The sequence below is a fragment of the Thamnophis sirtalis genome, unplaced genomic scaffold, assembly GCF_051295495.1.
Source record: "Thamnophis sirtalis isolate CommonGarterSnake01/CBP01778 unplaced genomic scaffold, rThaSir2_p1.2 scaffold_1, whole genome shotgun sequence".
Lineage (NCBI taxonomy): Eukaryota > Metazoa > Chordata > Lepidosauria > Squamata > Natricidae > Thamnophis > Thamnophis sirtalis.
In genome coordinates, this window is record NW_028261381.1 from 75650027 (window position 1) to 75675850 (window position 25824).

At 37.8% G+C, this 25824-nt stretch overlaps 1 protein-coding gene across 3 annotated transcripts in view; it reads left to right on the forward strand.

The window, feature by feature from the left end:
* LOC106549553 (uncharacterized) overlaps positions 1–25824 on the forward strand; it is a 69758-nt gene that overhangs the window by 17172 nt on the left and 26762 nt on the right. Inside the window, exons 9-31 of one of the 3 annotated variants that reach the window (XM_087716414.1) lie at positions 576–693; positions 1574–1712; positions 2387–2497; positions 3611–3680; positions 5386–5523; positions 5619–5783; positions 6446–6540; positions 7130–7256; positions 7545–7797; positions 8166–8218; positions 8987–9087; positions 9469–9620; positions 11185–11323; positions 11424–11537; positions 12658–12837; positions 14943–15182; positions 15732–15888; positions 16434–16562; positions 17601–17745; positions 18723–18769; positions 18855–19040; positions 20824–22737; positions 23260–25818. In XM_087716414.1, coding sequence (XP_087572540.1) covers positions 576–693; positions 1574–1712; positions 2387–2497; positions 3611–3680; positions 5386–5523; positions 5619–5783; positions 6446–6540; positions 7130–7256; positions 7545–7797; positions 8166–8218; positions 8987–9087; positions 9469–9620; positions 11185–11323; positions 11424–11537; positions 12658–12837; positions 14943–15182; positions 15732–15888; positions 16434–16562; positions 17601–17745; positions 18723–18769; positions 18855–19040; positions 20824–22737; positions 23260–25818 — 7332 coding nt within the window. Of the gene's footprint in view, positions 1–575; positions 694–1573; positions 1713–2386; positions 2498–3610; positions 3681–5385; positions 5524–5618; positions 5784–6445; positions 6541–7129; positions 7257–7544; positions 7798–8165; positions 8219–8986; positions 9088–9468; positions 9621–11184; positions 11324–11423; positions 11538–12657; positions 12838–14942; positions 15183–15731; positions 15889–16433; positions 16563–17600; positions 17746–18722; positions 18770–18854; positions 19041–20823; positions 25819–25824 lie in introns of all 3 variants that reach the window. The other 2 variants (XM_087716420.1, XM_087716406.1) reach the window with 2 other exon arrangements.

Sequence of the window (25824 nt, forward strand, 5' to 3'; positions counted from 1 at the left end):
AAGCCCTACATGGCATCAGACCTGGGTACCTGAGAGACCGTCTCCTGCCAATTACCTCCCAAAGACCAATTCAATCGCACAGGCTTGGCCTTCTCCGGGTTCCATCTGCCAGCCAATGCCTTCTCTGTTGCTGCTCCAGGTCTCTGGAACGAGCTCGCCGTGGAGATCCAGACCCTTACTACCCTCCCGGCCTTCCGTAAAGCTACTAAGTCCTGGCTGTTCCGGCAGGCTGGGGGTTGTTGAAGTACCCACCCCCGTTTCAATTGTGTCTGTTGTGGATTTTTAATATTGTTTGTATTGTCTTATTTATTCCCCCCCCCCCCTGTTTATTGTGAGCCGCCTGGAGTCCTTCGGGAGTGGGCGGCATACAAAACCAATAAACCTAACCTATTAAACCTAAGTATGTATACTGTACTACTGTGCCACAAACACAATAATAAAATAGTACTGTCTATTATATATACTCCCTTCTGAACTTTCTAAAAAGAAATTTGTGTAAAAGAATTTTAATGAAAATGAAATGAAACTGTATTGGCACAGGTTGAAAATCCATTATGATTTATTTTTCCCCATAGGAACTGTTTTGGATGACATCAATGGCAAAGCCTGCATCCCTTTTGAGCAATGTTCCTGCATTTATAATGGAGAATCCTATTCTCCAGGGATGACATATTCAGATCCATGCCGTTCCTGGTAATTAATATCTTTTGGTACATTCAACCAATGCTTTGTGCAGGGATCTAGTTTTCCTCGGTGATGTCAATATTTTTTAATTTGTAATTCCTGATTTTAGGCTCTGATCTAAAGTCCATACTTCCATTTAACCTTTCAGATTGCATATATTACTTCTGGCTATTAACCTATCCTTCAGACTAGTTCAAAAGAAAGATTCTGCTGGATTTTTGAATTTAGCTGGGTAACTAAAGAACAGCACTTAACTAATAAACATATTGTTAAACTAAGACTTTTTAGGAGAAAGAAGAAAATGGATTCCACCTTTTGCCAGTATTGCTCACTGTGACTGTCAAAAACTTTGCAAGATCAGAGACAAAGGCTTTCGCACACTTGCAGCTATTACCTCTCCTGGTAATTGTTCCAAATGTACAGTAGAAGACAACACATATTTTTATTAGTTGATAAATATTTAGAAATCTCAAAAAGAATGGCAAAATATTGCTCAATCATAGTTGCAATACGGAAACATTAAGCACTGTCATATCGTTCCATGCTGGAAGATAAGCTATATATTTTTCTCTTTAATATTTAAGTGTATAGTTTCACATTAATGTTTGATATTATATTTTGTCTGGCAGCATAAATAAATAAACCTACATGTAAACGTTTGTTGCATTCTATTAGTTTTTGAGAAATGAAACTATGATCATGTAGTAGATCATGCCTAACATAGCTTTTGAATTTACAAGATAATATTCATTGACTCAATCAAACTAAGTTTCTACATTTATATATTCAGAATGGGGATTTAATTGATACCATAGCAAAATAATACAAGTTAAGTAAAGTACTTTTCCTTCAAAGTTAAATCCCTAATTTTAGATTCTCTCTCCTCCAGTGTGTGCAGTGGTGGTGCGTGGAATTGCACAGAGCTTCCTTGTCGTGGTATTTGCTCAATAGAAGGAGGATCACATATCTCCACCTATGATGAAGTGTGGTATAATTTCCATGGAAAGTGTACTTATATTCTAACTAAGGCAAGTCATCTAAGATTTCACATTAGCAAAAATGTCTTTAGGTACACAACCTAAACCTGAGCTTCTATTTTTGGAATCATAAAATTATATGTATTGTTCCGGATGTCAATTCATTGGCTATAAATATGACATGTGATTTATCCATTTTCTATTTCTAGATTTTATTTATATCTTGCAGCTTTCCCTATAAAATGGTAGTTTTCTTTTACATTTGTACATGAAATAGAGGAGCTCTTGGGTGATGGAGAAGAACTTCACCAAGCTATTGTTTTCTTTCCAGGAAATGTAAATGATAACCATTTAAAACTGATTAATTAATTACTATATTAGTGGGATTAATTAATTACTATATTAGTGGGATCCAAAAGCTGATAGAACTCTGTATGCTACTCAGTAAAGTGATTTAATAATGAAAACTAAATTAAGCTAGCTAGGAAGAGCCTGAACAATTCGGGAAATGCTCTAACTTAATCTGGCTCTTCAGTTCTTTGTTCTAATAAAATTATGAAAAAGAAAATAAATGAGAATTTCCTGTTTTTCCAACCAAACAGACTCAAATTATTCCCTTTCTTTGCAAAAAATTACTATAGAAGTTATTCCAAAATGTTTTTAAAGTAGCATCCTTGAAATCTGTCTATTTTGTTATTATCTTTTTCCTGGTCTCTCTTCCCCAGATGTGTGACGAAGAAACCTTTACTGTTCTTGGTGAGCTTGGGCCATGTGGCATCACAGATTCTGAGAGCTGCTTAAAATCGGTGACTCTAACCATCAATCGAGGAGAAACTGTAAGAACCGTAATGAATCAAAATGGCTCTGGTGCCATTGAATTCAGAATCCGCATGTAATCATTAGGCTTGCCTACCAATCTAAAAAGTACCTTTTGCTGACAAAATCATGATATATCTAATAAGCATAATTCACTTCTTTTTTATATTTAAACAAGAATTTCATTGCTAGAAGTAAAATGAAGCAGCTTTTAAACTTTGGATTACAGCAGTTAAATTTCCTTTTCCTCTTAAGTTAATAGTTCAGTTAAATTCCTGTCAACAAATAAACCAAATTAAATTAAATAATTTATTTAAATATGAATTGATGAGAAGAGAGAATTTTACTTAACACTTGTAATGTCTCTCCCTTCTTACCTTTCCTTCTGCCTACTTTCCCTCCCTTCCCATATAATTCATTTGCAAACATATTCACATCGATATGTATATGAATAACATTAATATGTAGCTGTTAATGTACTCTTGAGGAAAACAAAATAAAACACTGTGTGGAATTGGACATTGCTCACTCCTGCTCACAGACCATTCCCCTTCAAAAAAGGGAAAAATGGCTTCCAATAGTTTCTGTCACCTCTAAAAATCTACCTGAAGAGATGAAAGATACTTTGGAAGAGCATAGGAAATATCACAGTAGATTACCAAAAGAATTGTTCATGGAGGATGAATTTGCATATGATAGGATGAATGGTAACTGTTTTATAAATCCTGCCCTGTACACATTTCCAGAAGCCGTAAACTTCTCTTTACTGTAATGAAAGGATTGGAGAGAGTTAGATATTTAGTGCTTTGAATATCTCTCTCTCTCCCTCTCTCTCTCTCCCTCTCTCTCTCTCTCTCTCTCTCTCTCTCTCTCACACACACACACACACACACACACACACACACACATAGAGTGAGCATAGCTCAGACTTATTTCTTTATTCTACAGATTCATCTGCAGATTAGTTTGTTGTTACAGAGTTTTGACATCTTCTACCCTTTCTGTTTATTATGGCCTTTACTGAATGACCAGAGTAGTGTTTTTTTTCATGATAGAAAGATAATTTCGTATTTCTATTTATCAGTTTTTAAGATACTGAACCTATTGATTATTTCTTCGTTTTTACTCACCAGTATGCTGCAATCAACGATCAAGGCAAAGTAATGGTTAATGGGATGTCTACTCAGCTGCCTATCTCAGTAGGTATGTAGCTCATTAGAAATATCTGACTGTGCAGAAGGAAGAGTTTTAAATCTTAAATGTACTCAGCATATCAAATTTGGTTTGGTATCAGACTGACAACTGTGTTTGCTGTTCTGGAAAACGAATTCTTTTGGAAAGGAAAGCTCACTATCCATGCCTCAATCTTAGTCAGCCTCTGAACATATGCAGCTTTTAAAAGACTTTACAAACCTCAGCTCTACAGATTAGGGCAATCAATTGATTAAGGGACCTGTCTCAAAAAGCATTTTTTTAAATCTGTACTTCATCGGATTCCCAATTTATTTCCAAACACAGTTCAAATTCTGGATAATATTTTGCTAAACTTTTGCTGGAGTGTTATTTGTGAGGTTGATGCATATCTGCTGAAGAATTCACTTTATTTTTCTGTTAGTGTCACTACAAATTCCTCAAAGATTGGTTAAGCAATGCTATAGGTAATCTAACCTACATCTTTAACAGTTTTGGTCCACCAGTAAACTAGTGAAAAATCTGGATTTTTAAAACCACCCTACCAGAGAAATAGAGTGGTAACTCCTGTGCAACCTTTATCCATTTGAGTGATTTGGGAACTGGGGTGAAATCCTTCTACTTTAAGTAGACCTTATGTTACACTTGTTAACAGAGTCACTATGAGCAGCCATATAAATTTGCTTATTAAGTAAATAAAATAGATAATAAATAAAACCAATTAAAATCATAAAGTGGGTAACTAAAGAAAAAGGTAATTTTTTTTTAAAGTTATTGCTGACCAACTTTTACCTGACTTGTAGAATGTGAGTCAAGAGTAACAGCCACTATGCTACTATAGCTTTATCATAACAACAGCTGCAACAGAGAACCAAACTTTAGAAAGTCGTGGAAAGGAAGTTTTGTTTTAGGCTGGGTGCTGTGCCTGCATAGATGTGAATGTTGATTCTATAAATCAACATTCACAAATTACAGATACAATCTGTAAATTGTATCAAGGTTTTCAAAAAGTCTATATGCCCTGTAAATTCTGCCCACAAAAAGAAAAATGTTTTGGGATTGCTTTCTTACCATGAGGAAGTGGGGTGAAGAAACAGACCAATTAGACAGTAGGCTGCTTTATTAACTGTGGGTTCAAATAGAATAGCTGGCCATTACCATAGCCAACACTGAAAGAAGAACTACCGTGTTTCTCTTTTGACCCCTGAAGTAAGCACTTGGCCTTATTTTCAGGGAGGTCTTATTTTTTGAGGTGCAGGAGGTGGCGAACATGGTCACCTCATGGCTGTTGCTGTATTTTCAGGGGAGGCTTATTTTAGTGTGTGTGCTCAAAAGCCCAATTGGGCTTATTATCTGGGGGGGTGTCTTATTTTCAGGGAAACAGGGAATTAACCAGAAAAGTTTAATGCTGGCTTTGTTTATAGCCAATTTGTAGGTGGGAGACAAAGAGCTGAAGGCAACCATGTAAAACAATATGCTAGACTCTTAACTAATTCAGTGAAATGTGCTGTGTGTATCATATCATTGGGATGATAGTTGAACACATGGTAAAAGTAATTATACCAGGGTTTGTTTGTTTTTTGTAATCAAGCTCTATACTATAGTCCCAGTTCACCAATGTGGTAGTAGCAAATGACTACCCAAAATTTAGCTCCTCCTCTCCTGAAGAACTGCAAGTGCTGATTTATTCAGAATGGCATTTATTCTTTCCCCATAGCTAATGTAACAATCTTCCAGCCTTCACATTCCTTCATCGTTCTGGAAACAAATTTTGGCCTTCAGCTCGTGATCCAGATTAAACCTTTGCTACAGTTATTCATTTATCTGGATCCATCTTTCCAAGGGAGAATGTGTGGTAAGGAATATTTCAAAATTCTATGCCTTTCCTAGGTTCAGAGAGTGCATTTTGTTATTTTGCCATCATTCAAATTATAAAATTTCCTTTTAAAGGCCTCTGTGGCAACTTTAACCATAACCAGAGAGATGACTTCAAAACCTTAAATGGTTTGATAGAAGGAACAGCAACTGCATTTGCTAATACCTGGAAAACTATAGCTGCCTGTGACAACATTAAACAGCATTTTAACGATCCTTGCACCGTGAGCACTGAAAATGGTGGGTAGAATTACTTCAAAATAGCCATTATTTAAAACAATTCTTCTCAATTTCTTCTACATAGCTGTTAATGGAAAACTCAATAGAAATCTTCCAAATTGGGGTGGGGGGGAAATACAAGCAGTGCATTGATAACGAGAGTGAAAAATTGGAAAATGTGCAAATTAAGATCTTGTAAACAGAGTTTGAAAAAGAATTAGATGTATGAGGCTGTGGTGGGATTCAAAAAAAAATTATTACCAGTTCTGTGGGTGTGGCTTGGTGGGCTTGGCAGGAAAAGGATACTGTAAATCTCCATTCCCTTCCCACTCCAGGCAAGGTTACCGCAAAATCCCTATTTCCTTTCAATCAGCTGGGATTCAGGAGGCATAGAATAGATGGGGAAGGGGTTAGTCAGAGGTGGTATTTACCAATTCTCCAAACTGTTCAAAATTTCCGCTACTGGTTCTTCAGAACTGGTCAGAACCTACTGAATACTTCCTCTGGTATGGGGTAAATCGACTCAAGTTTGTTTCATTCATTTTCAGATGTGGCTATAGTTGTCTGAATTAGCAAGCTAATAAAGTGAACATTGAAGCTAGAAATGTAATCTGTGATGAAATTTGCCATGTATCTTTGTAGAAGTGATCCAAAGGATACAGACGTATTGCTTCTCTTTTTAGAAAAATATGCCCATCATTGGTGTGGACTCCTGATTGACCCTGAAGGACCTTTTGCTAAATGCCACCCCTTTGTGTATCCAAGGACATATCATACGGTACTATGATCATCTATTTTAATTAAGAACATTGTTTGGAAAGACATTAACAATGGTAGGAAGTAAGGATCATCCTTTAGGGGAGGGGAGAGCAAATGTTCTTTGTGGCCAGAATCTAGTGAATTTCAGTAGGCTGTTATTGCAGAAAGTTCTGTAAACACCCCCTCCACTTCATGGATCTTCCTGAAGAAAAACAGACTGAATGTCACCCACAGAGATTTATTTTCAATCTCATGTGTTATATTGCCAAAATGATGTGAAAGCACATTAAATCACTCTACTAACAAAGCCTGACACACCCAGCTAAATGCACTTCAGAAGTTTGACAGACTTAAAAGATTGCCACTGAAATCTGATTTGATATAAAATTTCAATTTAGCGGTCGGATAGCAGTAGCAACACTTAGACTTATCTACCACTCCATAGTTCTTTACAGCACTCTCTGAGAGGTTTACAGAGTCAGTATGTTGCCCCCAACAATCTGGGTCCTCATTTTACTGACCCTGGAAGGATGGACGGCTGAGTCAACCTTGTAAAAAGAAATGAGATGGAAAGTATTTTTGATTAAGAATATCCTTCCCTTTTCTAGAACTGTATGTTTGATGCCTGTGCTTGTACGATAAGTGAGAAGTGCATGTGTGCTGCCCTCTCTTCCTATGTCAGAGCATGCAGAGCCAAAGGAATTGAACTTGAAGGATGGAGAACCAGCGCTTGTTGTGAGTAATCTGATAGAACCATTCAAGCAAGGAATTTTAGACTTTTTTTAGAGAGGGGTGGTGGTATCTATTCACCATTGAATATGCAATAGACATTGCATATTCTAAATATTGTTCTGAATGGATCTTGGTTCCTTTCTTCTGCTTTCAGCACAGATGTGGCTCTGTGTATGTTGTTATTCACATATTCTGTGTTGTATTCTTATTTTCTCTTTTAGTTTTGTCAAAGACTTGAGATCAACAGCTAAACAATGTACAATAACTATTATTTCTTTTTCTTCCTTCAAGCCAAAGATACTATCTGTCCCAAATCCCTGAATTATAGCTATGAAATTAGTTCTTGCCAACCTACTTGCAAATCACTGAGTGAACCTGATATTACTTGCAACATCAAATTTGTCCCAGTTGATGGCTGTACATGTGAACCTGGAACTTATATGGATGATTCTGAAATATGTGTGCCTGCTAACAAATGTCCCTGCTATTACAAAGGAAGAACCATGCTCTCTGGTGATGTTTACCATGAGTATGGCGTTAAGTGGTAAGAGGATTTTAAGTTACAAAGTAAGCTTGATTATCAAGAATAGATAGAATAGTGTCAGTCTATAATGTTTTCATTTGGTCCCAAGGTTGGTTTTTTTGTTTGTTTGTTTGTTTTGCTATAAGGATATAATGACACTGCTTAACATCATAAAGTGCAGAGTTTGGAAGAGCTAAGATTTATTTCATTTACAAGTTTATCCACAAATGTTAAATACTTAATCTTATATCTAGATTATATTAGCTACTCTGCCTTTGAAGTGTTTTTTAGGGTAGAATTGATAATCCGCAGCTTTTCAACTAAAAAAAAAGTTTTAGGAATTCTCAGATAATCTGGACACAATAATCATTCCTATTTCTTTTACTCAGCACTTGTAATCAAGGAAAATTAAGCTGCTATGGTGATGGAGACTCCAAGAAAGGTAAGAAATAAAGAGACATTACCCACATTTACATTTCTTGGTCCATCTTTTCATTTAAGTTGAACCAGCCTAGTTAAAATAGCAATATGTAACAAAGATAATCCAGAAACAAACCAGCATTTTAATATTTTCTATGGTCCTGAACATGGTAACTGGAAGTATGTTCCAAATGTATCTTAGGCCTAGGTAAATACACACAGATTAAACTATAAATTAATATTTTAGTGAGAACCAATTATCTTGTAGATGGATTGATAAAGAAAGCAATTATTACTTGGATCCAAATTGTGTTTAATGCTAAAATTATATTAGAGATTTCAACATATTTAAAAATGATATAAACAGTAAGCAAATAGAAGGAATTTTCTTTTTTTCATTAGAAAAGTTGGGTATTGGAAAATATAATGCTTGAGAGAAGTGAAGAGGTATAATTCAAGGGCTGATAATGTCCTTTTTAAAACTATTTATTGGCTGTAAATTGCGTACAAAACTAAATGCTGGTTTTCTTGCAAATATTTGGAAACAATAGGCAAAATGTACTCATTTTGAGATGACATGAATTGGACTCAGATTTTCCTTCCTTCCTTCCTTCCTTCCTTCCTTCCTTCCTTCCTTCCTTCCTTCATAACTCAATTAGAGACTCAATAAAAACTGAAAGTTGATAAGACTTCAATGCAAATGAATAAAGTTAGTTCTTTTGACCCATGATATCTACAGGTATATTTATCTTTTCATGTGATATACCAACTTTTTCTCTCTTCTGGATAGAATGTACTGCTCCAATGGTTTACTTTGACTGCAGAAATGCCACCACTGATAGCAAAGGAGCCGCATGTCAGAAAAGCTGTCAGGCTCTTGATGATCATTGTGTAAGTATTGAGGCCCTTTCTGAGAGAATATATTACAAATCAGAAAACAGTTCCTTAGACCATAAAGGCATGAATTAATCTTAGACAAGTCACTCCTTGCCCAATTCTTTCTGGAGCCTATTGTTCTATCTTCTTCAGGATCTTTCATTTATCCAGAAACATACTATTACTACCTCAAATACACATATAGATAGAAGAACTTCTGGGTATGGAGTGGAATTATTAATTCAGGTGGTCATTCCCTACGGGCAATTCTAGCTGAATTGACACCACCATTGTGTTTAAATTGAGCCAGCCTTATTTAACCTGGACTGAAAAAGCAAATTATTTGACTGCTTATTTGCTCCCTCCTGAGTCATATTTTCTTCTTGACGCTTACAGTACAATTCAAAGTGTGTCTCCGGTTGCATATGTCCAGACGGGCTAGTGTCAGATGAGAAAGGCGGTTGTATTCCTGTGGACAAGTGCCCATGTGTTCACAATGATGCCACATATCAGCCTGGGGAAAAGATCAAAGTTGACTGTAACAATTGGTAAGTATACCTTTTGTTAGATATAAATTCCTAAAGTAAAATGGTTATATTGTCCTTGGGAAAGGACCCCCCCCTCCAAGACATACAAGGTTGAAAGCAAACTGGCAAGAGTCGTGGTGCATATTTCACCTAAGTACCTGAAACTATAATATAAATATATCACCAGCCAATTTATGTTTGTATTCATTAGTTCTAAATGTATTTTCTATTTTTCAAATCATTTTCTTTCTTGAATCCATGTATTTATTTTTGATTACAGTTTTTTGTTGTTTGTAATCTGGTTGCAAGGGGCAGGAAATTTGGAGCTAATCATAGCTGGGGTTGCTAAAATAATTATGATGTTAAACTTAGTTAGGGGATACCTAGATCCAAATCCACCTTCAGCCATGGAAGTGCACAGTGTTACTTTGCTACAGACGTTCCATTTCAATCTAGCTTGTTTCACAAGGTTATTGTGTTCTGTATACTGCTTTGAAAAGGCAGCAAAGGAAGGAAGGAAGGAAGGAAGGAAGGAAGGAAGGAAGAAAGGAAGGAAGGAAGGAAGGAAGGAAGGAAGGAAGGAAGGAAGGAATTCAATAATTCTCATTTGCACCATCTCTCATTGAAAAGTACATGGAAATGTGCTTTTGGATGTGAAAATATTTTTAAATGGATGTTATCTTATACATTCTTTAAATCTTATATGTTCTTTATCAGCACCAGTTTTCCTCTGAAAAATACCATTCTCGGTATGACACTTCTTGGGAGCTCTCCAGAATTCCCAACTAGTGTAGCAAGAGTTGAAATAGATTTCAGGAGGATAACAGGTCAGAATAGACCTGTTAGCACAACGTAACTTCATATTCAGTTACTCAGCAACTTTTGTTATGGAACACTGGCTTTCATAACTGAATGGGACAATTTGTCATGGCCAACTCACCACAACCAACTCGCCACGGCTAACTCACCATGGGACAACTTGCTGCAGGAAAATTCAATGAATAATAATAATAAAATGAAGTAAATCCAGAAATATAAGAGTTACAATCATTTCAATGAAAACGTGGTCACCAATAATAAAAGTGACTGAATGAAATTAGTAATACAGGCTTGAATGGCGAGTTGTCCCTCGGCAAGTTGGCTGTGACAAATTGCCTGTGGCAAATTTTCCTAGACCCTCTTCAAAAATAACAAGGAAAATCTATTGATTCAGAACAAATCTGAAAATGGTGTCCATTCTTTTTCTATAGTACAGAATGGCAACTTTCAAATATAATTTAATTTTCTTTCTAAAGTTCTTTACATTAAAATTCAATTCCTTTGCTTTTTTTTTTACTTTTATGGTTTCTTAATTTCTTGGATGAATTTAAGGCATTTACAATACTGTCTCAATTTCTTTTCTTTCCTATCCCATATACTTGCCTCTTCACACATAGTCTATGACTAAGTTCATGAAATAATTATTTAGCTGAACTCTACACAACTAAAATATATTCTAATACATGAACAATGTACACAAAATTGCTTTAATGGGTACAAATAGGAAAATTATTCTTAAAATGCACTTTCCCTTCTCTTATTTTAGTACATGTAAGAACAGGATCTGGCAATGTACCATGGAGACGTGCCTATCAACCTGTACTGTTTATGGAGATGGACATTATATCACCTTTGATGACAAGCGTTATATTTTCAATGGGCAATGTGAATATACACTCTTGCAGGTATCAAGCATTGCTTTCTTGTTTTCACTGGAGAAGCTGTCTGGATCTAACACAGAAAGCAATATTTTGTTTGGTCTAATTCTATCTCCTTCCTTCTTAGGATTATTGTGGCCAGAACAGTTCCACCCAGGGGTCATTCCGAATCATCAGTGAAAATATTCCTTGTGGCACCACTGGCACCACTTGTACTAAATCTATTAAAATATTCTTCAAAGTGAGTAACATTGCTGCAGCATTGATGATCTACCATTAACTCCCTGGTATTCCCTCCTCCCCCCAAAAAATCTTCCAAAATAACTTTTTTTAAAACTAAAGATGATGGTATAGTTAGCTCCTTTATGCAACTATTTTCATTCAGCACATGGAGGGCCATCTAAACAGCATTATGGGCTCTGAGCAAAGCAGTCTTCTGGGGGCCCTATGACAACTACTCAGAGGAATAAAAATGTAAATGGTCGATAAAATTAAACATATATTCATTTTATTGGCACTTCCAACAAAATCAATGTTGGCATGGGGCCGCAGTGCTCGTGGAGTCCACAGGCAACTGCCCATAAGGCCCATGTATTAAGACAGCCCTGGCACATTGAGTGTTACATTTGGGATACTGTCATAGTTATTCCCCCTGTTTCGTGTCAAATTATAAGTGGGCAAACAAAGAAAGAATGGTAAACTGGTTTAATTCTTGTGTGAAATTCAAAACAACATGTCAAATATCCTATTGAACGTGTATAATACCTAGACTTCCCTAGAAATGCCCTTTGCATTCCAACAGTTTTAAAGACACTGAAGATATAGTTAGGAAACTAGTTAGTGCAAATAGAAATTCATTTAAGGCACTATTAATAGATACATGAATTGCCTTGAGGAACAGGAGAAAAGCTGCTACAAGACAATGCTCAGATAACCTGTGTCCTGGATAGGACTATAATTGAGAAAGTGACTCATACAAGACCTTCCTTGTTTTCATGGACATGAAAGCAGGGAAAAAGCAGATTCAGACTTACAAGATTTTGTTTCTGCAACCTTAATAATAAAAATAGTTTAGCCTGCATAAGTTTGATTTCCTAGTCTGGTCTAGTTCAAAGAGCTCATTACTACCATTGCTGTAACTATCCTCACAGAAACTGTAAAGTCCGATGTTGTTCTTCCCTATTCTATATATTCTTTTTATTAACTGGATGACGCAGTTGATATTTATTTAAGGAAATATTCAGCTTTTGTCTACCCTATTGGCTAATAAAATTTCTGTTGTGCATATTTTTTGATCAATAACTCAAAAAGCGGCTTTGGAAAATTTTCATTGTTCCCTATTATTTTTTCAACTCTTCCAGAACTATGAAGTGATACTTAATGAAGAGCAAGTTAAAACAGTAGAAAGAGAGGGTGGAGGTCAGATACCAATTAGAAAGTCTCAAATGGGCAACTACATTATGATTGAGATTCATAAAGGATTAATTGTCTTATGGGACAAGGAAACAACCGTAAATGTCATACTTGGTGCAGAATACAAGGTGAGATAAAACTTTAAAGACATATCTATTTCTTTATTGCATAATCTATTAAAGAGTTTGGTAAGGCTGCTTGATAGGCACATGGTTTTGAGTGTCTAACAATCAACAAAATGATATACAGTAATTAAAAACTTTGCAACAACAGCAAAGATACACTCACCAAACAAAACCCAACAGCAACAAACCAGGCTCACCCCTTGCCTAAATGATGCTAGGATTCCTTGGAGTCACTCTGCCAAACGGTACACAAATAAAATATCAAATCTTGAGGCAAGGGGTATGTTCCATAGGGCGGTTCCTACAACGGAGAATGCATATTTCCTGGGTCCCATTAAGTAATATATAATAGAGAGGACTTGGAGCACATCTTGTGGGAGAAAGCAGAAGTAACTGGAAACAAGAGAAGAAGGAGGTCTGGAACAGCTAATTGGAGAGATTGGTTAGAGTCACAGATTCTCCTATATGAGGGGTGTCAAATTCAAGGCCCGTGGGCTGGATCTGGCTCACAGGGCGCTTGGAAACAGTGAAGGACCAGGCCGTGGTGCCTCTGCCAGCGAAAACAGAGCTTGAGAGGGCCATGTGTGGCCTCCTGAGCTCCGTTTCTCTGGCAGAGGATTGCACGAGGCCATCACAGCTGAAAACAGTGCTCACAAGGGCTGCATGGGGTCCTCTGGGGCTCTGTTTTCACTGGCAGAGGGTTGCAGAGGCTATCACAGCCAGAAATGGAGCTCAGGTCGGGAGACTGTTTTCCTGGCAGAGTACACAGGCCACCAAAGGTGCCCCCAACACGAGTGATGTCGAGCTGGCCATGGCCACCCTGGCCACGCCAACTCCAGCCCTGGAGGTCAAACACAACCCTGATTTGGATACTGTATTTTCTACATTTTTTTTTTAGAAAATGTGTATTCATTCCTTAGCTCCCTAACTCTCTGTCTAAAGTCCTCGTCAAAATGGTTTAAAATTTAATGCACAAAACAATTGAAGGTTTGAGAATGGATCCATATATGTGTACATAACTGGAATAGTAAAAATTGTCTTTTCTACCTTGCCTTCTTCCCACTCTTTAAAGATACCACATAGTAAGTTGAGATCCAGCTGAATCAGAAAGAAAATGGCGAGTAGATTGGCTGAGTCCTTGTTTGAAAACATTTTAAAAACATGTCTCTCATGGATGGATTTCCTTAGGTGTTTGGCAAAAACTGATATAAATGGAACTGTCTTATTTTAAAAAATCATCTAGATTTTATCTAGGTTTGTAGTCATTAAAATCCCAGTCATGCTGAATGGAAAGGAAGGAATTCTCAAAAAGTGTTCTAAAAGTTAAAAAATCTTCAAAGGATCATAGAAAGAAGTGGGAAATCAGTGAAGATTCTCCCCTATAGCCTGCTTCCAGATCTATAGGATCAAACAGAAGGAACCATTCTACTGGAGTTGGTGGGGAGGATTTATTTATTTATTTATTTTATTTGCCACCCATCTCACTTTGAGGCACTCTGAGTGGCTTACAAATATTAAAGCCAATAAAACCATGAACAATAAATATTCTTAATAATTACAGTTTAAAAGATGGGGAGGAAGAGACCAGGATATGCTGGGGTCTTCTCTTAGCCACCTTCAGCCTGATATATTTCCATTAGGGTCTGAAGCCAAATGGCAGAATAAATCTGCACTAGTCTTTTTGATCCTAAATTAACAATTCTCATAAATGAAATGAAACAAAACTTTTTCCTTCCTTCCTTCCTTCCTTTTTTCTTTTTTCTTTCTTTTCTTCCTCCCTCCCTCCCTTCCTTTTTCTTTGCATATTTGTTGATTTCTTTGCTAGTTCAGTAATAAATAATAATTTTAGTAACATAATTCAGTTTAGATTATGAACATGATACAAAATCAGTAGTAAATGTCTCAAAATGTAGACATAAGGCCACACACAAGTTTTATTCTTTTACTGAAAGGGTTAAAATAATGTAGTAGGAAGAATAAAGGAAACTTTCCTATTATAAATGAACTTTAGAGTTGGTGATATGTTGATTAATTGAACTGAAAAATCAAGCATTACATGTGTTGCACATTCTCTATAATTCAATTAATTTTTGTGCTCCTTTCTTCAGGGTGGGGTCTGTGGACTGTGTGGGAACAATGATGGAAATGGAGTTAATGACTTTACAACTCGGAGTCGATCTGTAGTAGGTGATGTACTGGAGTTTGGAAACAGTTGGAAGGTATCACCCACATGCCCCGATGCCAAATGTGTCAAGGATCCTTGCGCCAAGAATCCTTATAGGAAAGCTTGGTCACAGAAGATGTGCAGCATCATCAACAGTAAAGACTTTGCTGCCTGCCACTCTCAGGTACACCAAACTCTCAGAGCAGATTTTTCAAAGGAGATCATTCTTTCAGGTGACAATCGCCTGTCTATCTGTCTGCATACCTACCTACCTACTGGTTGTCCTGAATTACAACCTTTCATTTAATGATGGTTTGAAGTTATGATGTCCTCAGAAAAAGTTCCTTATGACATGTTCTGAAAGTTACAACCTTTCACAACACCCCAGAGGTCAAATTATTGCAATTTGGGCACTTGGTAACTAGCTCACATATATGATGGTTGCAGCATTTTGTGGTCATCTTCCCAACCAGCTTCCACAAAGCAAAGTCACTTCAGGGGAGCCAGATTCACATAATGACCATATGATTCATTTAACAGCCGCATCATTTGCTTAAAAAAAACTGGTTAAAATGTTCATAAACTTGGATTGGATCACTTGACAACTCGCTTAATTACCACGTCCCTTAACAAATTGATTTTAGTTCACCTTTAGTCAATGTTTTGCACAAACGTTTGAGAAAATTGTGCCTAGAAGATCAAAAGATGTAGTGTCTGTTTCATTTCTTCATAGGTGGACCCAACTAAATACTATGAAGCCTGTGTGACTGATTCCTGTGCTTGTGACACTGGGGGAGACTGTAAATGTTTCTGTACAGCTGTAGCTGCATATGCTAAAGTATGTAGTGATCATGGAGTATGTGTATCATGGAGAACACCATCAATTTGCCGTGAGTATCATATATGATTGCATGGACAATGCCAATCCAAAGCTGGGAAGTGAAGTATCAACTTGGAGATTATCTCACCCCCTGAGGATATGACAATGTTCTCATACCATGCCTTATCAAAAAATGCAATGAAGGAAACATCTAGATATTTGTGCAACTATTAATATTTATTAAATCAACAACTGGCCAACCTGTGATGGAAAACAGAAGTCAGACTCATCATGCTAGATGAGGGGTGGGGAACAATGTCCTTTTATGAATTGTCGACTTTGACTCCCAGAATTTCTGAGCCAGCTCAGGAATACTGGGAGTTGAAGTCCACAAGTCATAAAGGGGTCATCATTCCCCATGTCTGTGCTAGACAGACATTACTTCAAGCATTTGAATCAAGTGAGGGCATTATTTCATCTCATGCCTGAGTGGTTATCTTCCAATCATTAAAATGCAGGCATTAAAATGTGATTATTTTCATAGTGACATAAGCTGTAGCATTTCTCAAGAATTGAGATGTCTGATTCTTCATGTTTTTCTCTTTGTTCCCTTAGCCATGTTTTGTGACTATTATAATAAAGAAGGTCAATGTGAATGGCACTACAAACCTTGTGGAGCCCCATGCATGAAGACCTGTAGGAATCCAAGTGGGAGGTGTGCTCATAATTTACCCGGCTTGGAAGGTGAGAAGATGTTTTTTATCATATGTGTGTCAGCTAATGTTATAACGTGCTATTTAACAGTTGGCTAATATCTTATAGGAGCATAATGATTATTTATAGCATAGTAGGTCAAAGTTATCACTCTATAAAGAATGTCTATTATGTTTAATACCTATTATGTTTCTGTCTTTCACTTCAAATAATTTGTAGTTAATCTTTCTGAGACCCTCCCAAGGCATGGGGCTAGAAATCTACCATCAGATTTAATGATTAGCCTACTTTAATAGTTGTGAACTAGATGGGTATACAGAGCTGAATAGAGTGTTCGCCTTTTCTTTCTGCATCTTTTATTTCAATATCAATCTTTTCTACCTCAAGTTGCAGATTGAGGAGACTGATAAAAAGGCAATGCACCAGTATTTCACCCATCTTTTTAATTCTCAGTAATGATCAGGAATATTGGGACTGTGAAGAGGAGAATTTCAGAGGGGGTAAATGGCAAAAAGAAAAAAGAAAAATATATTATTTGGAAGAATTTAGTCATTATACTGATCAAAGCTATAAAATACATATACCAGAGAAATCAATGGGGGAAGGGTGTGTGTGGAAATGACAAATTCTAAATTAGAACTGTTGTGGAGGCTTAACCCAATAGGGCTATGAAGATGCACACACACATGCATGCACACATGTAAATTGGGAAAAAAGCAGTTACCTTCATAGTAAAAGCAATGCAATTATATTGCATAATGGCATACACTGATTTACATTTTATTTCTAATTTTCAACTGGCCAGACAGGGATAGCTAAAGGGCCAAATGTGGACAATAAAATGCCCAAGACTATATTAAGAGACATTATTCTGTTTATCTTTTATAATGGACAGTCTAGCAATTTTAAAGTAATATAGAACATATTAAAAGACTAGTTTGTGGAATCTTGGTCTTGGAATTGATCCAAAGCAGCTTAAATGCTGTATGTGAATAATCACTTTGTTTGAATTCAATATCATCTAGGTTATTGGTTTTTCTTTGCCCTTTATCCCTTCCTTCCACTTAGGTTGCTATCCACATTGCCCAGTAGATAAGCCTTATTTTAATGAGGAAGAGATGAAATGTGTTAGTGTTTGCGGCTGTTATGATGCTTCGGGTAACTATCATCAGTTAGGAGAAACCTTTACTACTGGAGTGGTATGTCAATCATGGTGAGTAATAATAAACACTACAAGTCTTGGTACAGTAGGTATAATCAGAAAACATGTTGCAGTGACTCCAAAATGACTCTGTTCATTTTCATACACTTACAATAATGTTAGCGTTAATTCATTGTATGATTGATTAATTATGTACTATCAAAACATTGGTGACTCTTAGTGACCACACAGATAGATTTTTTTTCAATGATGATCCATCCTTCACCTGGATATTGAAGGTCTTCCAATACTACACCTATTGCCATTGTAACTGAATCCATCCAGCTTGCTGGTGGTTATTCTCTTCTTAGAGGAATCTATTTGGTAGAAACCACAGCTTCAGTTTAAGTTTAGTTTAGATACTCAATAAACAAAATGTGTGTGTGTGTCCATTAATATCTATACCCTATGTATGCTCAATAATGTTTCTTAAAATAATTTACATACATTTCAATTCTTGTAGTCACTGATGCCTGTCCTTTTCAATAAGTTAATAGCTGTATAAAAGGTAAAGTTTTCACTGCCCAGTCATGTCTTACTGTAGGGCACAGTGCTTATCTCTGTTTTTTGGCCAAGAGAGCCAGCATTGTCCAAAGATAATTTCTGTAATTATGTGGCCAGCATGTGGCCAAAGGCACATGGAAGTCTGTTACCTTCCCACTGAACTGGCATCTATTACTCTACTCGCATTTCCATACTTTCGAACTGCTAGGTGGGTAGGAGCTGGAACAAGTAATGGGAGCTCACCCCTTTGTATGGCACTCAGATGTCAAACATGGGCACTTTTTAGAGAATCAAAATGTTGGAGTTATTATTAGACCCTTTCTTTCAGTTGCTAGAGAATCATATTTCAGTGTAACACCTATGATATTCATCAGAGATGTTGAATATTCCTATTTGAGATATATGAAAGCAAAGCTATTCAGTGGAATTTAATAGGAAATAAATTGGAACATGTTTTTAATGAATCATGTTGTTGTTTCTTACAGTAAATGTACCAATGAAGGCATTATTAGCTGTGAACATGATACTAAAGGTAACTTGAAAATATTTATTAATAGTGCCATAAAATTGTTTGATACAACTTTGTCTAGACACACATTCTTATTTTCTAAATGCAGCTTGCTACTGCTACTACGAAGGAAAGAGGTATAACTACAAGGAAGTCATTTACAATACCACGGATGGCTTGGGTTCATGTATAACTGCAATTTGTGACATCAATGGAACAATCAATAGAGACGTCTATCAATGTGCTGGAACTACCACAAAACCACCATTTGAATTCACAACTTCAAGTAGAACAGGTATTTCATTCCATAGTTTGGATTTGACACCAGCTTTTCTGACATTGATCCTTTCCCAATATACTTGCCCCCATATATCTAGATGATATTAGATACTGTCAAAGGCTATAAATGAACCAAAATGGGAATCAGCACCACCAGATCTACACGAATAATTGCAAAGAGAATACAACTATTACCTATTTAAAAAATTCCAAAGGCCTACTGCAAGTATCTTGTGATTTGGAGGAATCTTCTTCCTCCAGTGATGAAATACTGAATTTTGCAGAGAAAAGCAACATCTTTCTGAATAGTATGTTCCTACCTCTGGAAACAGAAGTATCAGAGTGAATGTAAAAAAGAGCAAACATTCTCAGGGAAGACTAAAGCCTGTTGAGATGGAGGGAGGGAAGAACAGTGTTTATATCTTGAATCAGACAGGACCCATCCATGAAGAGCAAGAAATCAAGGTACTGATCTCTTGTCTGCAGCAGGTGGCCTTCCTGCTGCAGATAATTTATTACGTACTTCAAACAAACAATTATTGGTTAATGTCACAATGTGACGTAGATATTATAGACAGCTTGGGCCCATTCTCAATTCTCACCAGAGACATATTAAGTCTGATATTTGAATGCATTAACTGAAAAATAATTTCAAATCTTAACAGAATTAAAATATTAATTTCTTTCACTTTATTTATAAAGCAAATACATTTAAAAAAAATAAAAGACGTGAAGCACCTGGTACTTTTTTTAAAAAAGGACAAAAGCTAATGACCGAGCGATTCAACAATTGTACAATATATACAGTTCCTACAGTCTGCTATCTGAATCAGGACAGGACAAAAATAAGTGTCAAGAGGAATTTGAATCCACGTACAATTTCATTATTAGAATAGAATAGAATAGAATAGAATAGAATAGAATAGAATAGAATAGAATAGAATAGAATAGAATAGAATAGAACAGAACAGAACAGAACAGAATATAATTCTTTATTGGCCAAGTGTGATTGGACACACAAAGAATTTGTCTTTGGTGCATATGCTCTCAATATACATGAAAACACAAGATAGATTTTTGGAAACAAGACAAGATTATTTTTGTTATTGATATTCAAAGTTTAAAGTACAATAAATATTTTCCAAAGCAAAGGAAAATATGATAATGAGAACTACAAGAATTGCTTGGCTTTGTTACATGATTCTATATATAAAATAAAAAATTTATACAGTTAGTCCTCAACTTGTGACCACAATTGAACCCAAAATGTATGCTGCTAAGTGAGAAATTTGTTAAGTGAGTTTTGCCCCATTTTACAACCTTACCAGATTTGTTAAGGGAATCACTGCAGTTCATAAATTAGTAGCATGGCTGTTAAGTGAAGTTGGTTTCCCTATTGACTTTGCTTGTGAAAAGTTTGCAAAAGGAAATCACATGACTCTGAGACACTGCAATCATCATAAATGTGAGTCAGTTGTCAGGCATCCAAATGTAAATCACATGACCATGGGGATGCTGCAATCGTCATAAGTATGAAAAATGGTAATAAGTCACTTTTTTCAGTGCCATTATAACTTCAAAAGCTCAATAAATGAACTATTGTAAGTTGAGGAGTACCTGTACATAAACATCTTTTCTATTTTGTTTCCTTAAAGTTAAAAGCATCACAAAGAATACTGCCTTTTTTTAAAGGTATCTACATTTAGATAATAAATTATACAAGAGGCAAAAGAAGTCTGCTTCTCAAAAGCACAGGTTATTGATACACATTTATGAAACAATTATGTTTTATGTTACAGAATCAATTCCAACAAGAACAACAATGTGTGTGCATAAAGTTTGTAGATGGATGGGTTGGTATGATGTTAGCAACCCATCATATGAATCAACCAATGGAGATTATGAAACTCCGGAAAACATAAGAGCGAAAGGATATAATCTTTGCAAAAATCCAGATAAAGTGGAATGCAGAGCAAAAGAATTTCGCGAAGAAACAGTGCAGTCTCTCGGTCAAAATGTAGTATGTACACCAACTGATGGCTTGATTTGCAATAACAAGGATCAGGCTCCACCAGTGTGCTATGACTATGAGGTCAAATTCTTATGTTGCAATTTTGAAGCATGTGGTCCTTTGACATCAACAACTGCTACTAAAACTACCGGAGGAACAACACCAATTGCTGAAACAACAACAACACCACCTTATATACCCCAAACAACACGTGCACATTTTATTGGGACCACTACCTCTACTCCCCAGCCTTCTACACCAAGTTCAGTGCAGCCCATATCCACAACTTGCCATCCTAAATGTGAGTGGACCCAATGGTTTGATGACCACAATGCAAACACTAGCCCTGATGGTGATTTTGAGCGCTTTGAAGACATACGGGCACGTGGATTGGCTTGTGAGCATCCGCAAGATATTCAATGCCAGGCAAAGGACTATGCACACACTACGAATCCTGCCCCTGAGCAAAATATCCAGTGCAACGTAAAGGTTGGACTAGTGTGTAAACATACAGAGCAGACAAAGAAACCATATCAATGTCTCAACTATCAGGTGAAATTCCTTTGTTGTGATTACAGCCATTGCCAACAAGGAACAACATCAGTAACTTCCAAACCTACATCAACCGAAACAATGTACACTTCCACAACAGCCAGTTCATCCACCATACCACGCACAACATCGGCCACCAGTCCAAGCACACCCCTGGTGTCTACAAGTGCAGAAGTAACAACAGGAAAGCAAACAACTACTACTTTCCCTACTCCACCAACAACAAAACCAGTCACTTCTGGAATTATCTCCACTGCATTGACCACTAGTCCAAGTACACCCCTGGTGTCTACAAGTGCAGAAGTAACAACAGGAAAGCAAACAACCACTACTCTCCCTACTCCACCAACAACAAAAGCAGTCACTTCTGGAATTATCTCCACTGCATTGACCACTAGTCCAAGCACACCCATGGTATCTACAAGTGCAGAAGTAACAACAGGAAAGCAAATAATCACTACTCTTCCTACTCCACCAACAACAAAACCAGTCACTTCTGGAATTATCACCACTGCATCCACCACTAGTCCAAGCACACCACCGGTGTCTACAAGTGCAGAAGTAACAACAGGAAAGCAAATAACCACTACTCTCCCTACTCCACCAACAACAAAAGCAGTCACTTCTGGAATTATCACCACTGCATCCACCACTAGTCCAAGCACACCACCGGTGTCTACAAGTGCAGAAGTAACAACAGGAAAGCAAATAACCACTACTCTCCCTACTCCAACAACAACAAAAGCAGTCACTTCTGGAATTATCTCCACTGCATCCACCACTAGTCCAAGCACACCACCGGTGTCTACAAGTGCAGAAGTAACAACAGGAAAGCAAATAACCACTACTCTCCCTACTCCACCAACAACAAAAGCAGTCACTTCTGGAATTATCACCACTGCATCAACCAGTAGTCCAAGCACACCCCTAGTGTCTACAAGTGCAGAAGTAACAACAGGAAAGCAGATAACTACAACTCTTTCTATTCCATTGTCAACATCTCAGGCCATAACATCAATCCATATTATTGCTAGCACTGGAGAGATAACTCCATCCACTGGAGAAAAAACACCACCACCTTATATACCCCAAACAACACGTGCACATTTTATTGGGACCACTACCTCTACTCCCCAGCCTTCTACACCAAGTTCAGTGCTTCCCATATCCACAACTTGCCATCCTAAATGTGAGTGGACCCAATGGTTTGATGACCACAATGCAAAAACTAGCCCTAATGGTGATTTTGAGCGCTTTGAAGACATACGAGCACGTGGATTGGCTTGTGAGCATCCGCAAGATATTCAATGCCAGGCAAAGGACTATGCACACACTACGAATCCTGCCCCTGAGCAAAATATCCAGTGCAACGTAAAGGTTGGACTAGTGTGTAAACATACAGAGCAGACAAAGAAACCATATCAATGTCTCAACTACCAGGTGAAATTCCTTTGTTGTGATTACAGCCATTGCCAACAAGGAACAACATCAGTAACTTCCAAACCTACATCAACCCAAACAATGTACACTTCCACAACAGCCAGTTCATCCACCATACCACGCACAACATTGGCAACCAGTCCAAGCACACCCATGGTGTCTACAACTGCAGAAGTAACAACAGGAAAGCAAATAACCACTACTCTCCCTACTCCACCAACAACAAAACCAGTCACTTCTGGAATTATCACCACTGCATCCACCACTAGTCCAAGCACACCACCGGTGTCTACAAGTGCAGAAGTAACAACAGGAAAGCAGATAACCACTACTCTTCCTACTCCACCAACAACAAAACCAGTCACTTCTGAAATTATCACCACTGCATCCACCACTAGTCCAAGCACACCACCGGTGTCTACAAGTGCAGAAGTAACAACAGGAAAGCAAATAACCACTACTCTCCCTACTCCACCAACAACAAAACCAGTCACTTCTGGAATTATCACCACTGCATCCACCACTAGTCCAAGCACACCACCGGTGTCTACAAGTGCAGAAGTAACAACAGGAAAGCAAATAACCACTACTCTCCCTACTCCTCCAACAACAAAAGCAGTCACTTCTGGAATTAACTCCACTGCATTGACCACTAGTCCAAGCACACCCATGGTATCTACAAGTGCAGAAGTAACAACAGGAAAGCAAATAACCACTACTCTTCCTACTCCACCAACAACAAAACCAGTCACTTCTGAAATTATCACCACTGCATCCACCACTAGTCCAAGCACACCACCGGTGTCTACAAGTGCAGAAGTAACAACAGGAAAGCAAATAACCACTACTCTCCCTACTCCACCAACAACAAAAGCAGTCACTTCTGGAATTATCTCCACTGCATTGACCACTAGTTCAAGCACACCCATGGTATCTACAAGTGCAGAAATAACAACAGGAAAGCAAATAACCACTAGTCTTCCTACTCCACCAAAAACAAAACCAGTCACTTCTGGAATTATCTCCACTGCATCCACCACTAGTCCAAGCACACCACCGGTGTCTACAAGTGCAGAAGTAACAACAGGAAAGCAAATAACCACTACTCTCCCTATTCCAACAACAACAAAAGCAGTCACTTCTGGAATTATCTCCACTGCATTGACCACTAGTCCAAGCACACCCATGGTGTCTACAAGTGCAGAAGTAACAACAGGGAAGCAAACAACCACTACTCTTCCTACTCCACCAACAACAAAACCAGTCACTTCTGGAATTATCACCACTGCATCAATCACTAGTCCAAGCACACCCCTAGTGTCTACAAGTGCAGAAGTAACAACAGGAAAGCAAATAACCACTACTCTTCCTACTCCACCAACAACAAAACCAGTCACTTCTGGAATTATCACCACTGCATCCACCACTAGTCCAAGCACACCACCGGTGTCTACAAGTGCAGAAGTAACAACAGGAAAGCAAACAACTACTATTCTCCCTACTCCACCAAAAACAAAACCAGTCACTTCTGGAATTATCTCCACTGCATCCACCACTAGTCCAAGCACACCACCGGTGTCTACAAGTGCAGAAGTAACAACAGGAAAGCAAATAACCACTACTCTCCCTACTCCACCAACAACAAAAGCAGTCACTTCTGGAATTATCTCCACTGCATTGCCCACTAGTCCAAGCACACCCATGGTATCTACAAGTGCAGAAATAACAACAGGAAAGCAAACAACCACTACTCTTCCTACTCCACCAACAACAAAACCAGTAACTTCTGGAATTATCACCACTGCATCAACCAGTAGTCCAAGCACACCCCTAGTGTCTACAAGTGCAGAAGTAACAACAGGAAAGCAGATAACTACAACTCTTTCTATTCCATTGTCAACATCTCAGGCCACAACATCAATCCATATTATTGCTAGCACTGGAGAGATAACTCCATCCACTGGAGAAAAAACACCACCACCTTATATACCCCAAACAACACGTACACATTTTATTGGGACCACTACCTCTACTCCCCAGCCTTCTACACCAGTCACTTCTGGAATTATCTCCACTGCATCCACCACTAGTCCAAGCACACCCCTGGTGTCTACAAGTGCAGGTGTAACAACAGGAAAGCAAACAACCACTACTCTCCCTACTCCTCCAACAACAAAACCAGTCACTTCTGGAATTATCCCCACTGCATCGACCACTAGTCCAAGCACACCACCGGTGTCTACAAGTGCAGAAGTAACAACAGGAAAGCAAGCAACCACTACTCTCCCTACTCCACCAACAATAAAACCAGTCACTTCTGGAATTATTTCCACTGCATCCACCACTAGTCCAAGCACACCCATGGTGTCTACAAGTGCAGAAGTAACAACAGGGAAGCAAACAACCACTACTCTCGCTACTCCACCAACAACAAAACCAGTCACTTCTGGAATTATCTCTACTGCATCCACCACTAGTCCAAGCACACCCCTGGTGTCTACAAGTGCAGAAATAACAACAGGAAAGCAAGCAACCACTACTCTCCCTACTCCACCACCAACAAAACCAGTCACTTCTGGAATTATCTCCCCTGCATCCACCACCAGTCCAAGCACACTCGTGGTGTCTACAAGTGCAGAAGTAACAACAGGAAAGCAAACAACCACTACTCTCCCTACTCCACCAACAACAAAACCAGTCACTTCTGGAGTAACAACAGGAAAGCATATAACCACAATTGTTTCTCCTCCATTGTCAACTCTTGTGTCTACGAGTCTAGGAGTATCAACTGGTAAGC